At 39.3% G+C, this 17124-nt stretch overlaps 1 protein-coding gene across 2 annotated transcripts; it reads right to left on the reverse strand.

Moving 5' to 3' along the window:
- Positions 1–714: 714 nt before the first annotated feature.
- npy8ar (neuropeptide Y receptor Y8a) lies at positions 715–15885 on the reverse strand. Of its 2 annotated transcripts, none has more exons than XM_079861344.1 (3): positions 15810–15885; positions 15068–15364; positions 715–2845 (listed from the first exon to the last, which is right to left on the reverse strand). In XM_079861344.1, the coding sequence occupies exons 2-3, from the start codon at positions 15088–15090 to the stop codon at positions 1585–1587; spliced, it is 1284 nt and encodes a 427-aa protein (XP_079717470.1). In that variant the 5' UTR covers positions 15091–15364; positions 15810–15885; the 3' UTR covers positions 715–1584. The 2 variants fall into 2 exon arrangements, with proteins under 2 accessions (XP_079717470.1, XP_079717469.1); XM_079861343.1 differs by having other exon boundaries at positions 15068–15371; positions 15810–15864.
- Positions 15886–17124: the final 1239 nt, after the last annotated feature.

Raw genomic sequence — 17124 nt, forward strand, 5'->3', positions numbered from 1 at the left:
TGTGATTTTATCACCTGGGATGTCATGTTACGGACAGCGTATTGAAGAGCGGCATGGGCTAGCATAAATTTAACTCTCTATGACAAAATGTAAGATGCCCTTTTGACCAATGAACTTTTGAATAAAAATAACATTTATACGTTTTACGGTTAATGATTATGTTTAAAAAATCACATGAAACCTTACAAGAACATGTCAAGGTTACATTTCACCCCCAAAAAATCAGAAGGAAATTTTTTTTTATTAAAAAAAGTATTCTAAATAAATGCACACACACACACATTAAGCTATACCTTGAATGCAATGTCGCTAAAGCATCTGTAAAATGAAAATCATACATTTTAATATTCCCCATATTTTTCCATCACCACAGGAATGCTAGAAAACATTTACTCTTGTGTCTGTGATGAAATTGCTGTTATGTTGTTGCCGTTATGCAAGCCAGGAAAATTGCCTCTCAGATGGCAATCTGTTTCTAAATAGGCAAACTCGACTCGATACCTTGACGGGCATCAAAAAGAAGATGCCTCAGGTGGAATGTTACTTGCATAAAAGATTTCTTTCTGTAAACATGCACTTAGTGGTTCATGCATCGGTAATACAGACACTCCTGCTGTATATGCAAATTATTTCATCTTCAGTAATGAGCTGGAGAATGAGCGTTCAATGCAATTACCAGGGATGCCGCCACACAAGAGAGTGTAACAAGAGAAACAAGAAGTGACAGAACAGAAGTACATGGATGTCATGTTTCCTAATTTATTTGCGCTTTCAGAACTAGTATTCATAAGGCAACAAGAACGTCAACACCAAACACTTTTATAGAAACTTAACTTTGCTTTGACTTCAATCGTCAAGAAAATGTGTAATACCAAACTGGCATTGGTACAGTCATGTATCTATTGTAGCAGAAGACGGGTGTGTTGTTAACACCGATGCTCAAACGTTTAATATATTTCCCAACATTACAGAGGCACAATTCAAAGTTCAAATGCAGCGTAAGCGATCTCACCAAAGCAACACAATAAATAGTAATAGTTCTAATTCATTAAACAACAACAACAACAACAAAACCTGACATGAAAAGAATAAATACTTTGGTGAGGGCACCAACTCACTGCTAAAGAGATTTTAACAAAGAACTAAAAGAATTGAACATGAAAAGTAATTTCATTTTATCAACAACTTCCTGTTTGATGCGAAACGTCTGGCGCGCAATGAGCGCTAAAACAATCCAGTCTCATAAATCAGTCCTTCCTCTCATAACACAACAGCTTGAAAGCGTCATCAGAGGAATAATCACATTCTTGATGGAACATTTATCCCGTACAAGTCGTACTTGGGGAAAGGAATGACGCCCTGACTACCGTAGCTGTCTTTAACAAAACATCACGCTGTGTTCCTCGTAGGAACACGCAGACCTGGACCCCGGAAAACACGGCAACAGTTGGTAGAGGTTGTTTTTAGCTCTCTTGGGTATGAACTGGTGCAGAAACCCACATAGCAATTCCACATCTCCATGGAAACAGTGCCAGCTCATTCTCAACCCCTCCCCTTGTTCTCTTCTCTGTTCCTGCAGTCTCTTTAGCAGTGAGCGCACTGTTCCGATCTGCCCAGAGAGCCCTGCTGCATGGACGAAACCTTAGTGACATCTGTGGCCACCGTCGAAAGCGGGAAGCTCTCGTAGGTCTCCGGAACGCCCCAGCCGCAATGGCAGCGCTGGAGCGTCGCCTTCAGCTCCTTCTGGAAGTTGGTGTTGAGGAAGCCGTACACCACCGGGTTCACACAGGTAGACGCCATGGCCATCAGGTGGCAGGCGGAGAAGATGACGTCATGCTGGCAAGAAGGAAGCACCTGGTGGTACCAGTCAAAGATGGTGTTGAAAACATTGAGCGGGAGCCAGCAGAGAGCAAAAGCGACTACGATTAAGACCAACATGGCATTGATGCGTTGAGCGCCCCGTGCTTTTCTCTGCCGGGCCTCGGTGGCCTGCTCCACCATCTCCTTCCGTCTGCGCAGACGCAGGAATATGCGCAAGTAACAGACTAAAATGAGAAGCAGGGGCAGGCAGTATTGGAAAAGCAGAAGCGAGGTGGTGTACGCCAAACGGTTGCGTTCGGACGGCCAGAGCTCCATGCAAATGACGTGGTCGCTGAATGGGTTGAACGGCAGGCTGAGGTTCTGGAACGGGGCGTTAGTTAGGATATTAAAGGACAGGAAGGGTAGGGAAATGAAGCAGGCCACCATCCAGGTGACGGCCACGGCCAGGTACGAATGGCCTGCCGCGGGCGTCCAGCCGGTGGGGTGGATGATGAGTTGATGCCGCTCCAACGCGATCAGGACCAACGAGAAGATGGAGACCGTGACGGACATGCACTGCACAAACGGCGTGACCTTGCACAGCGTCTCACCCAAGATCCAGCGGTCCATGAGCGTGTAGATGACCGTCACGGGGAGGCACACCACGCACATGAGGATGTCAGAGCAGGAGAGGTTGGCGATGAGGATGTTGGTGACGTTTCTCATCTCTTTTTGTCTGGATATGATGAAGACCAGACAAGTGTTGCCCACCAAGCCCACCGCTATAACAGTGCTGTAGGCCACAATCAGAAGGGTTGTGCCACTCACAGAGGGAGGGCACACGTTGGAATCCACCCATGTTCTCTGGCCCAACACAGCTGAGGTGTTGCTGATGTTGTCTGAGGTTGGAGAGGCCTCCATAAGTCCCAAAGTTGGATGAGAAGCAGCTAGGAGTTCACAGAAGCGTCCACTCTTCAAACACCATAAGAAAGTCGACTCATTGTTGAGGTCCTTGCATTTATTCGCAGACGGCCAGTTGGTTGACCTGGAGGAAAAGGAGCATGTAAAGACCGTTAGCTGGCATTAAAATGGGCAATATGTTGGGAGGGATTTAATAGGAAAGGATTTAACTCAGCAAGTGAATCTCTGGGAGAGGTTAAACCCCTTAATCCAACAGATGTTTGTGGACTTGAAATCTGAGCAGACATATCTTGTTTAAGGAGAAAACACTGCAAATCTCTCTAAAGTATTTTCACTGTATCATTTCATAAAATAGTTTATGCATATGTCCACCAAAACATCTGATTCGTTCTGCTCTAATAATGGCATAAACTCAACTAATACTCTTTGCAAAAACTCCCTTGGGATGTTGACAGGTCATCTTGTCCGTTAAGCTGACAGATGGAGGTCTCTCTCATGAGTATTCTCTCTTTATCCCTTTTATCTCCAAGTTCTCTTTTCTTTGGCCTCAAATGGCTTTTATGTGATGAAGTGATAAAAATAATCATATCACGAACTACTGATTTAAAAGCTGCCAATGTATCAGCACATTTTTACACAGTATTTGACCGGTTTACCTTGTCAACCTCAGTCAATCTGAAGGGATGGACATTGAGAACCTTATTCAATGAAATAGAACCAAATATTTTTGTGGTCACGCTATGCTCCTGAATCTACCGTGCCATAGCAAAAGAAATTATGCTTTAGTTAGCAGTCTGAATTGAACATGAGACAGAAAAACTGGACACTGTCAAATAATACGGTGACATTCATAGAAAATACATCTTTCTATTGCATTGTCCTAGCTATTTGCACATAACAAGAAATAGGAGAACATGTAAGATACACAGATGCATTACAAGCTGTCTGTTATGCTGCAAGTCTACAGTGCAGCATGTATTTGCTGCTACTTCTGAAAACTCCATGAGCCGCCATTGCTGTAAAAAAAATAAAAAAAACGGTCAGTTGACGCAACTCTCTCTCTCTGGAGGAACATCGGAGAAGGAACGCCATTCCAGAGTGGAAGCAACTTTTTTAGATTTTGATTGAAGTTTACCACGACAAACTATTTTTTTCTGTGTATTAACTTGCACATGTTAATTGTTCACCACATCACTAGTAAATGTCCACTAAGAAAGTAGATAGTGTCTATTTTGATTTCATGACGACTTATATATGTTTGCATAGTATGTATTAGGGATGCTTTCTCAAAAACATTTTTTTAGATGAAATTGTAGAATTGTTTCCTTCCTTCGTTCTATTACTCCACATACTTGAATAAGCACTGCATATAAAGTGACTTCATTTGACTTCTGTAATGCATACAGATTGGTATCAATCGCATCAAATATTTTACTCTCGCAGTCACTTTAGCTAATTTATTCCCCGAGCCGGCCACTCTGAGTTTCACTTGGATTGAGTAAGTGTTGTAATTAAGCCGCGGCTAATATCCTCTCGCTCCTCCAAACCAACTGTCAAGAGTTTCACACCAGCTTATTACGTCATTCATCTCACATGGAGAGGGAAGCTGATTCAGGGAATGCCTTACTGAGATTATCTACTCCACAGTTTCAATCCTTCACAGCTCTAAAGAGCATCATTTATCACACATAATCTTTTAAAGAAGTGCTCTACAATTTGCATTTCACAAAAGAGTATGTTGCTTTTGGCAAAACAAGACCAGGGGGCTCTCAATGCAGTAGCTAAAGTGTTCTGAGTAGTTGCTAGGCCATTGCCTGAGTGGTTTCTGGGGTGTTTCTACGTGGCTGCTAGATGTTTTGGGTGATTTCCAGGGCACTGCTATGCAAAGTGTTCGGAGTGGTTACAAGGGTGTAGCTACGTGGCTGCTAGACATTATAAGTGGTTGCTAGGACATTGTTATGAAGCAGCTTAAGTGGTTAGTAGGCCACTGCAGACATTTTGGGTGGTTGCCAGATGTTTAATAGAGTGTTCTGAGTGGTTTCTAGGGTGTGGCTTTGTGGCAGGTAGACATTTTAGGTGGTGTCAAGTAGGGTTGGGAATCGAAAATCAAATCAAATTAAATTCCTCTTATCGATTCCTTTGTGTGCATTCAAATGATTTTAAACCATTCAAGCGCAAGAAGACTTACGTTCTGTTTTCTGTCTTGCGCACACATCAAAAAAATGTGAAGGCCGCCTCTCATATTGAATAGTTCCCGATACTATACAGAGTCCATAGGCAAAAATTCCTTGTGTAAGTCTTATTTATTAGCCTGCTGATTTTTGTTCATGGTATTCAGCTACAATGAAATGTTTTGCAATAAGACTTAGAATAAATGTGAATGACCATATCAATAAGAATCAGAATTGTTAAAATTAAAGCGATACCCAACCCTAGTTACAAGGCGGTCCAGGTGTTCTGAGTGGTTGCTAGGGTGTTGCCATGTGGCTGCTAGACATTTTGGGTGGTTGCCCGGGTACTGTTATCAGTGGCCAAAGTGTTCTAAATGGTTGCTAGGGTGTTGCTATGTGGCTTCTAGACATTTTGGGTGCTTGCCAGGTGATTACTAGAGTGTTCTGCAAGGTTGACAGGGCATTTCTATGTGGTTGCTAAACTGTTCTAAGTGGTTGCTAGGTTGTCAGTCTAAATAGTCTATTCCGTTCCCTATATGTTAGATCTCTCTAAACATGGGTTGAAACAACCCAGCATTTTTAAAAGCACTACATTCTAAGATAGAGGTCAGATATGAGAATATGATATACTGATATGTGATATCTTTGATAGATGTGTCCTTCACAGGATACAAAATATCATATTACCACAGCGCTGACATGCTGTCTCTCTGAAATATATTGGCATATATCACAGGCAGCAGCATCGGAGGTTTGTGTGTGTGGAGAGAATGACTCAAGAATTTAAGGGAGTGTGTGAAATTATATAAGGCAGAACAAAATTAATCATCTAATTTTCATATCACACAGACAAGTCTGAGCGACATGCTTTCATAACCGCTCACAGAGATTCACTACTTGTGCAAATCAAATGCATTGTCGTTTGGGACAAAAAAAGAAATGAATACACCAAAAATGAACGAAAACAAGTATTTTTAGCAGGCATCTAAATCAAGCTGAGGTACATAATAAAAATAAAAAAGGACACTTAAGGGAATTATTCACCCAAATATGAAGATTTTGTCATTATTTATTCACCCTCATGTCATTTCCAAACCGGTATTACTTTTTTTTTTTAAGCAGAATTATATATATATATATATATATTTAAAAAATAATAATTATAGCAGAATGTCCAAGCTGGTCCATACAATGAACGTAAATGGTGACCACCACTGCTAAACAAAAAGACCTGAATTAACTCATAAAAGTCATTTGAAATACTATTATATTGATGTATTTTTTTTAGGGCTGTCAAACGATTAATCCCGATTAATCGAATCCAAAATAAAAGTTTGTTTTTACATAATATATGTGTGTGTACGGTGTATAATTATTTTCTATATATAAATACACACACATGCATGTATATATTTAAGAAATATTTGCATGTATATACTGTGTATATATATTTATATTATATATAATTTATATTATATATAAATATTTTATATATAAATAACACATTTTTCTTAAATATATATGCATGTGTGTGTATTTATATAGAGAAAATAATTATACACCGTACACACACATATATTATGTAAACACAAACTTTTATTTTGGATGCGATTAATCGCGATTAATCGTTTGACAGCCCTAATTTTTTTATAATATATATATTGCCTTGATAGCCCCTGCCCATCCGCTTTCACTGAAAGGCAACAAAATCTCCTTTTGTGTTCCAAGAAAAAAAGCCAAACAACATGCAACAACACGAGAAAATTATGACAAAATGTTAATTTTTGTGTGAACTGTTCCTTTCACTAAAGCTTATGTAAAACTCTTCTCACAGGAAGCCAAAACACAACAGGACATTTATCACCATTTGTGGGCTGCTGACTGTCTACAAGGTCAGATAGATTCAGTCAGAAAACAAAAGAGTGAATTTTGCCAAACTGCTTTCTGCTTCCATTAACCTTGAAGACGTTTGACAGATGCTCTAGTACAGGGGCACCCAATCCTGTTCCTGGAGATCTACCTTCCTGCAAAGATTAGCTCCAACCCTGATCAAACACAACTGAACCAGCTAATTAAGACGCTTGATAATTACAGACAGGCTTGTTGGATCAGGGTTAGAACTGAACTCTGCAGGTAGGCAGATCTCCAGGAACAGGTCAGGATTGGGCATAGTTTATTAAATCTTTCCTCATGATTTGGATCCTGTCATTTTCACTGTAGCTGCATGTTTCTTGTCATTCTCTTGAATCTGGGAGGTTAAAAGGAGGTGACAGTGAAGGATGAGAGAGGACCAGGCCTGGACTTTACGTTGCGTATTGTTTATATTTGTGCAGCAGTCGTCCGTGAGGGGCTGCCGCTTTACTTTCGTTTTGTTATTTGTTTATTTTGATATTGTTGATATTAAAGTTTACGTTGATCGTTTGCCGGTTCCCGCCTCCTTCTTCCCTGAGCCTTTAAACCTTGTTGGTGGCAAAATTAAAGCGGCAGCCCCTCACTGACGACTGCCGCGTATAAACAAAATAAAACCAAACACAAATAGTCCAGGCCTGGTCCTCTCTTGTCCTTCACTGTCATCACTTCTCCTTTGGTCCCTCCAGTGCTCCTCTGTGAAAATTGAGACCGGTGTGATGCGCAGGTGACACTCATTAGCAATCAGGCTACCGTCCTCGCTCAGTTCCCACAGCTCTCGGCCCCGCCCTGCTTGCCACAGTGACTTTTTTCTTTATCAACAATTTCTCGCAAAATGATGGACAACGATTCACATTGCGCACGTCATATCCCGTGATAATGAAGTAGACTAAATTACCCAATGAGGAGGGCCTCGGGCTTGCGGTTCGCCCCCATCCCCCTTCACATGATCTCAAGCGCAAGCCCCCCTGAGAATTATAAAAGCCCCCCCATGTGGTGTGTCCTGGCGCCGGGACTGCTCGAAGAGCAGCTAATAAGCTAATGACAACTACCACTATCAAAGTCAGACAACAAGTATTACCTTTACTATACCATTACCAACTCAGTGGAACATTAATGTTTTTTTCTGGCAACCTTTTTTTGGTACTTTATTGCCCTCTCGGTATTAGAAAATATATTTGACTCATATTAGCATCTGCGAGTCACTTGGGAAATTGACAGCTTCATAATGACCTTGAGTTATGCCAGGCTAATCACAACCTCTGATTAAACAGACTATTGATGGAACTGTCAAATCAACAAATTATAACGGGAGTGATCAAACCATTCATTAAAATAATTGTCTTGCTGAAGTGTGTAATTTTTTTCTCCGATAAAATACTTTCTCCTATTTAATCTTTGAAGAGTAAAGATTAATCTTTACTCACCCTTATGTTGTTCTAAACCTGTTTTTATTTTTTAGTTTATTTTTTACGATGTCAGTGGTGTCAAATCACTTTGAAAATATCTTCTTTTGTGTTTCATAGAAGAAAAAATCAGAGGTTTGGTTTGGAATGACACAGCAACTGTAAGTAAACCATTTAGGTTGATTTGCTCAAATAGCATATAAAAACATTTTTGTTTGAATAGAGCTACATTGTGCTAGTGCTTTTCTAAATCATCTGACCATTTGTTTTGACCATGTTCACCTGATGGATAATAATATAAATGAAGAAAACTAATTTGCATTCAAGGAGAGACCATAGTTAGAGACATCTAGACATCTTTTTTTTCCAACTCTAATTTTTTCAGAAATCTTTAAAAAAAAATGATATAATGTAGCTGTCAAGGATGGAATCACATCTTGATTGAGAATTGTATCCCTGAGCTATTCTGACCATACAAACACATTTCCACTCATTATGCTCTTTACACAGATGGCAATTACACATTTCAACAACCTTGGATAGCAGGACATTATCTCTCTCTCTTTCTTTGACATGGGCTCTCTCGACCTTCAGCAAAAGGACAATGACATGTGGCACATGCAGCTGAACAACAGTGTTATTGATGCGGGTTCATGGCCACAGAAGCCCTCTGATTGAAGAGGAAATGCCTGGCTCTCTGCTGAAGTTGATTCACATCAGTTCTGAGGAACACATGAGTTTCCATAAATATGTGTCTCCCTATAGGATGGTGGAAGGGCAATTCACTACACAGGATGCACACTGAAGGTAATAACACTGCTGAAATACCACAAAGTGGCCCAAGGCGATGTGGTTTAAATCCATCTGGGCAGGCCAACTACACAGAGACAAGTCAATTTATCGGAAAATCAGGGTTGAAGAACAGCTGCTCTAGCGTAGTCTATTATTTGGGAGGACATGAATAGCAGGAAATAAAGTATAAAGCTATGTGGGGAAAAAGGTATTAAAATACCTTAAAAGGAGCCGTTTCTGTTCACCCAAAAATTAAAATGCTGTCATTTACTCACCCTTAAACCTGGTCACTATTCTCTTTCAACAGATCCTTAAAATCATGTACATACATACACACACACACACACTACCATTAATAAGTTTTGGATTGGTAGTATTTTTTTTATATAAGTTAATTCAGCAAGGAAGAATACATTAAATTGAACAAAAGTGATAGTAAAAATAAAATATTAAAATTAATAAATGGCGTTCTTTTGAACTTTATATTAATCAAGGAATCCTGAAAAAAGACGCATCACTGTTTCCACAAAAATATTAAGCAGCACAACTGTTTTCAACATTGATAATAATAATAAATGTTTCTTGAGCATCAAATCATCATATTATACTGATTTCTGAAGGATCATGTGACACTGAAGACTGGAGTAATGATGCTGAAAATCCAGCTTTGCATCACAGGAATAAATAACATTTGAAAATATATTCAAACGGGGAACGGTTCTTTTAAATTGTGAAATAATATTTGATATTGTGAATTTATATTTCACAATATTACTGTACTGTATTTTTGATCAAATAAAGACTTCTTTCAAAAACATGAAAAAAATACTGACCCTAAGGTACGAGAGGCTGTGCTGTATCGTGAATAAGTCACGGCCGAAGGGCGTTGTGCAACCCCTTCTGCCGTGAATTATTCATGATACAGCACTAGCCTTATTGCTTTTATAAAACTGTTACCACACAATACACATATTAAAGCCGAAAAATATGTTTCTATGCAACTTTCATGAAGTAAAATCACTAAAAGCCTTCCGCTGGAAAAAAAAAATAGTCCCTGACCGTAAACAGCAACAGAGGTTACATACATTATTTCACCAATAGATGGAGACAAAGACTGTCTTAATGAGTGAGTCAGTCAGTAGAAAAGACTTTTACATTGAAAGGACTCAAACTTGTGACAGAGAATGTCTAATAAGGCGAGAAGTTTCACTCTCAGTAAACTTCCGGCTTCTGAACTGTTTGCAGTTCCACTCTGGCTCCATATGAGGGCGCTCACAGGACAAGTGCAGAATGAATGGAGGTCTATGGCGCTATACCAATCAAAATCCACTTTTCTCAGGATATAAATTTTTGTCTAGTAATTTGAATGTTGTATTCAAAAGGAGATGCAAAGAAATTACACATTGCGGGGTGTTAGATTTTTTAAAGTCACTTATTTGCTTTAAAAAGTCTTTTAAAATGTCAATGACGTCATACACATCGTACGACCAGAGATACTGCTGTACGGTTGTCGATGCCACGAGAGAAAAGAAAGTGCAGAGCGCGAACGCACCAAAGTGACTGAAGGATTGCCGTACATGAATTTAATCAGTGAAGGACTGATTACGACCAGAGATGCTGCTTGATGACATTGTGGCATCCGAAGCGGGACCAGAAACAAACAAAACAAATACACGTGCTAGAAGAGTTTTTGCTTTGTTTGTTTCTGGTCCCGCTTCGGATGCCACGATGTCATCAAGCGGTATCTCTGGTCGTAATCAGTCCTTCACTGACCAATCAGCGTTCATTAGCAGAATGCTAGCGTGTTATGGGCAACAACAACTCAACCTGTAAGAAATCGAAAGGACATAAGTACTCGTTCATTCAACTTTCGACCTATAACCCATGTTGAACTTGCAAAACCTACAATCAAATCTGATATTTATCAACGGCAATCGGGTGAAAGAGACAAATTTAGCCGTCTAGCCCCATAGACTCCCATTCATTTTGCACTCATGGGCGATCGCCCCCAGTGGAACTCTGGTGGAACTACAACCAACATTCGGTACAATAGGACTTAATAGGGAGTGGATAGGCTCTCTGTAGACGGGCTCTGCTTGTGATCACAGAGAAGGAAGACGCAACTGACAATGTATAGAGTTAAAAGGACAAGATATTGCAGCGGACATTCAAACGGATTTTTTTAAATCATGAATATAGGACTGACCTGAAGGAAAATGCTGTCTACTGTAAATGCAGGTACACTCGCTTACTCGATCCCTCACAATACTCTACTCTAGGTTTAATGAACAATATCAATGAGATCAAACATGTGTGTAAGTTGCTAAGAGTGGTTGCTAGGGGTGTTGTGTAGTGATATATAGCCGTTGGGTGAAGCGGTTATAGCCGTGTTTTATCGTGAATAAAACACAGCTATTGACCAATCGAATCAAGGATTGGAACTAACCGTTTTAAAAACACATATCCATTAAGTATGAAAAAGAGCAGCCAGCATCCATATTCATTCACAGATAAAGGTTTTAATCAACATGACGTTGATTTTTGACTGAACCTTTACATTTTAAGATGCATCTTAGCAGTGTATTTTTCATCAAAGACAAGCGTAAATACAAGCTTTTCTTCAAAATGTCAGATTTTGGGCCACGGGGCTGTAGTAAAAACTCAGGCCACACATCATCTCCAACTTCACCCCATCCAGTAATTGCTGCAGGGTGAATCTCCTGGTGTCACCTTGGTTCTTGGAAAACGGGTGTTGAAAATGCACCGGGGGACGGCTAAAGCATAACACAAGCGTCCTATAAGAATATAGCTTTTTTAGACACTTCATCTTCATTCGACTGATGAAGTTTGACAATCCATCAAAATCTATTACATCCATCATTGACTTTTGATGTTTTCATCAGCGCCTTTTAAGGATGGGAAAGTTTCCCCTCACTAGCTTATGTGGTTTCACATCCAACAAACATATGTATGATCTCTGTTCATTATGAAATCCCTCAACAGAGCACATGTAAAGACTTTTTTTTCTTTTTTCAACCTTGAACCTCTTGGTCCTCTGCAGAAAAAATATGAAAGGTAGGCCTACATGACTAATAAATGGTCTACAATCTATAGAAATACACCCTGTACATTGCCCCGGTTCTCAACTTGTTTTGCTGCAGGATGCAGATTTTACATTGAACATCAAGTATGAACCAGACCAACCCAAAATCACCTCTTAGGGTGTGTTCACAATTGTAGTTCGGTTCGCTTGGTTCGTTTGATCCGAAAAAAACAAACATTTAATGATGGTCCGCTACTCCGCTTAGCATTCACATTGGCATTTTAACACCAGCCTAAAGATACCAAATCTAAAGGCATAGGGATATGTTCACAACCTGGTTGTTCAGCCTTTATTAAAGGGATGGTTCGGAGTAAAATCAACCTAGGGTCCTTTGCACCATGACCTCGAGCCAAACACCCACCAGAAGCTTTTTTTCCCTTGGTTGAACATTATTAGAGTTAGAGCTTATTTAGAGATATCAGCCGAATCACTTAGTGCAGGCGCTAATGGATCTAAGGTTGTATCTCGTAAATTACCCCACTAATAATGCCCAGAATGGCACCAAACTTCTACAGTAGAACAAATAGGTTCTGTACTCATAAAACGAGGCATTGGAAAGTTTGTAAGTACATCAGGAGTTTATTTAAATAACACTTGCCTGATGGCTTCTGCTACCGCTAACCTGGACGTCGAGGTCACTTCCGTGATTTGGGAAAAGCCTGTAAAAGTCCAGGCAGAAAGCGATGCATAAGGTTAGTGGGGTAATTTATGAGATACAACCTTGGACCCATTAGCGCCTGCACTGATATCTCTAAATAAGCTCTAACTTTAATAATGTTCGACCAAGGGAAAAAAAAGCTTCTGGGGGGGTGTTTGGCTCGAGGTCATGGTGCAAAGGACCCTAGGTTGATTTTACTCCGAACCATCCCTTTAAGTATATTTCACAACTGAACTTACCGAACATCCAAAACAATGCTTTGTTCTGGGCTAAATGCTAATATTTTGGCCAGCTGAGAACTCGTGAAGAGCTTATAAAATGTGTAAAGGAGTTAAAACAGCGGCAGGAATCCCTCCGTCACACACAAACGAAGATCAGCTGTGACGAGAAGCGGTTCTGACAACCTGTGATTAGCAACATCGCGACTATGACGAGAAAAAACAGGTATGCTTGAGCATTCTGTCCATTTCTGTCGCATCTCGTGACATCATGTCTTGTTTTTGGTTCATTTACATGTCTGTGGTCCACGTTTCGTTCATATTTAATTCAAACCGCAACAGAGTTTGTTTGGAAGCGGATCGAGACCCATCTTTTCAGCGATCTCGCGTTCACCAGGGTTCGGACGGCAGCGTTCACGCTTATTCAAATGAACCGCACTAACACCACCAGGATTCGCTTTAATCGAACCAAGCATGCCAAGTGTGAACACACCCTTACACCACATTGTGATATAGTCTACTACACCTGTATTTTCTTTTACCTTTTGAAGTTTTGTTCATAATTCTTATAACGCAAACCTAATTTATCTGACGTCAACCAATTTACATAAATTTGAGCCTTCGACGTCAAGAGCAAAAGACATTTGCTGCATTTCTTCTCCCTTTTAAAATTGACATGTCTATTTATATTGCTACCCCAACTAAACACGCGTACATGGTTAGATGCATTTTATTTAGTACATTTAGGGCATCATTTCCCCCCTATTTCTATGAATATTAACCCACCAGTTGAGGTTTCCTTTTTACATAAACTAAAACTGCTATGGCCATCTGTTATTGTTTCTTAATACTTTCTGTGCATATTTTTATTCAAAAAGAGATTAAAATTATGTCCTGCCATTCTTGCATCTTGTGCATGTAATCTTCTATGAAATGCAGTTCAATGTGAAGTGTTGCTAATATGCAATAACATTGAAGATTACAAGCACAACCCCTTGAATTCCGGATAATGCGAGGGGAGGTGCCGTCTGAAAATTAATCTTATGGTGACTTAGATGACAACTGCCCCACACCACTGAAGGGTCTGTCTGAATCGTGATACGGTCATGAGAATATCTCCAGGAATGGTCTATTTTAAGAGGAAAGGACAGTGTAATAACCATTAACTTAGTCTGGGTTAGGGTTAGGGTTAAGTTAGATAATAAGTGGAGTGTTTTGAATTAATGAATGTTCCTTTCACACCTGTCGATCAAATTGCAGAGAGAGAGACACCATGATAAACACTCCACAAGGGCTGGAAGGATTCTTAATCTATATAAAGTGCAATAACATACCTCTCATCCTAACATTAATCTTTTGTCTCTCAAGCTGCATTACCGAACAATCCCTGTGTCTAGTCTTGACCAAAAAAAAAAAAAAAAACAACACTCATTATTTTCTGAGATTATATTTTTAATGCACCCTGACAAGCACACAAGCCAAATATTATATTTTAAATCCCACTAGTGAAAATCTCTAGTGCGGTTGTGGTTAATCGTTCCCAGAATTACTATTTGCTCCGACTGTTTCCTCATCACGTTCAGCTGTCAACTACTAGATCATTCTATCAAGTCTCAAATTCCAACTTGGTGGAAAAGGTGAAAATGCTCTCACCACCTTTCACTTATAATTTCCATCAACAGATATCAACATTTCACATAATGCTTCCTGAATTGAGATTATGCTCAGATACTTGAAAAAAATTTGCTCACTAGATTGTTGGACACACATTTTTAATGACTTTTTCTGTCATTTTAATGAAGTTTCTTTAAAATACCTCAAGGATCATTTAGCTATTCTGATAAATTCATGGCTTATTTTTATCTAAAAGTCAATAAACACACATTTCATATCACATGCGAAGATTCAGATGATAAAATCAGTTGCATAACTCAACACAGAAATGCAAGGAATCATTAAAATTCCAGACGCTTTTAAATTGTGTTCATGTCGCAAATCTGCTCAGATGTTCACACATCATGCATACAACTGAGTTTATGTTATTTCTAATCCTCTACAGCACGATATATTCACGATAGAAGCAATCTTACCAGTCCAGCTGTATTTTCTCCATGCGCTGATACCGACAGTGCGGCGGAGAGCCCGAACTCGACTGACGGAGGAGGAGGAGGAGGAGGAGGAGGAGGATGCTGAAACTCAATGTAACAGCATCAGCATCTGTCTGATTCTCTCAACGAGACTTCATGCGTACAGATGGGCAGAGCGTGTCAAGATGAAATGCTGAGAAACTTTGCGTGGACGTGAATTTGGTGTCATCCCCCTCTCGCGAGCACCTCATCACTCGACTGGTTGTTGTTTGGAGCTCTCGGTAAACAGACTTTGTCGCGCTGAATGCTGTGAGAAAGGTTAATTAATAAGATGGTTAATTAAGAGGCTAACTGATGATAGGTAGCCTAATTGCTGTAATTCCACTGTGTTGTTAGGCTATGTTATTGACTGAAAATAGACGTCTAGTCATTTTAATGACGTTTTTCAACATCGATATTGTAGATGGGTGAACTTTACATTAAGAACGAATGGTGTCATTAAAACCAAATAAAAATCTCAAATGGTGTAACTATCAAATATATAGGCTATTTGTCTTGCACGTCGAATACACAGGCTATAACGCAATATTTTTTCCAAAAAGCGTTAGAAGAGAACGCTAGAGCAATATCAAGATGTTTTCTCTGGGTTAGCCTATTCCGTTTGACCTGAAGAAAACGCGCCTTTAAATATCAAATGTAATTTAAAAAAAAAAAGTTAATTAAGTTAATTAATAACTTAACTCACAGTCACAACGATCCACGACGACTCTGTTTTCGACTTTCTTCCCATGACAACAATGGCTTCTTGCCTGCGTAGTTACACCCTATAGCACCTTGGTTACGCCCAACTGGTTTTTATTTAATTGACAAACGTTTTCAGATATAATTTTGTTTTTAATCTACTTAAGCTATTTTTATTTTATTTAAGTATATAAACGCATACCACTTAGTCCTTTTTGACTTAAAGCCCCACAAAAAAATGTCATATAGGCTAGGCTACATGTCAAATCGTAGTAGAGGTGTGCTCATGTTTGTATATTTTGCATTTTTTTATGTATTTCTTTTAATAACTTAACAGGCCTAGAACAAAATGCATTAATCAGTGTCAGCATTGCATGGGCCTCTCAGTTATGAAGTTATAAATTATGCATGTCTTATAATTATTGTAGAAAAATGGGGTGGAGGGGAGGGCACTTTGAATTATACGTGTCACACCGCAGAATGCTTTCAGAATTGCATGAAATTATACAAAATTAAATTAAACCAGCAAAAGTCATTTTAATATTTAGATCATATAAAAAAAGCTCAACATGATAGCATCTGCATTTTTACCTTTTACAGTGCACATTGATTGTAGATTGAAATAGAAATATTATTTTGTACTTCTCCGACCAGATGTTATATAAAATATTCTTTAAGGTTATTTTCCAGTTATGATTTATCTAAAATCCCATTTAATCAACAACATTATCTCATTCTACTGCAGCATAAAGAAAATTTTGAGAAAAGAGAGTGAGGAGAAAAGTATTTATAGTTCACTTAGTATTCAGTGAGAATGTCGTTCACACAAGCTATTCAGCAGCTGAAACTACCACAAAATATATCCTTCAAAGATTAGATAGTCAAACAGATGTACAATGCAGAGTAGCTTATTACTTTTTCCCGACTTTTTGTTCCTTGACACAATTAAGGGTCAAAATTAATTACTCAGGCTCCATTTAAACATGACAGTATGAGTTAAGAACAAATGAAATCCAAGAAATCTCCACTGGGGTGTATTGTTGAGTAATTTGTGAATAATGAGTTTTCAGGCCCTGGGAAAAGGATTTCAGACAGAAGATAATAAAAGGAGCAGAGCATGCAAGACAAAGACGGCAGGCCGGATAAGAAACTGTCATTACGAATATCGCTCTTTCATCTCAGGAAAAATAGAAAATAAACCGCAATGAGCAGGCCGTCTGCTGCCTAACCGAATGTTTGATTAGATGTGCGGTGGGAGTTTGAGTTACTTCGGTGGTAGTCGATGACGGCTAGACCTTGACGTGTGAACCGAGCATGGA

This window comes from Squalius cephalus (assembly GCF_949319135.1).
Source record: "Squalius cephalus genome assembly, chromosome: 24".
NCBI lineage: Eukaryota > Metazoa > Chordata > Actinopteri > Cypriniformes > Leuciscidae > Squalius > Squalius cephalus.

Excerpts from the sequence above, each read along its gene's own strand:
- npy8ar (XM_079861344.1), bottom strand. The coding sequence starts at position 15,090 with ATGGAGAAAATACAGCTGGACTG. Across the intron at positions 2,846-15,067 it reads GAGAAAATACAGCTGGACTG|GTCAACCAACTGGCCGTCTG; the intron begins GTAAGATTGCTT and ends CTTTTCCTCCAG.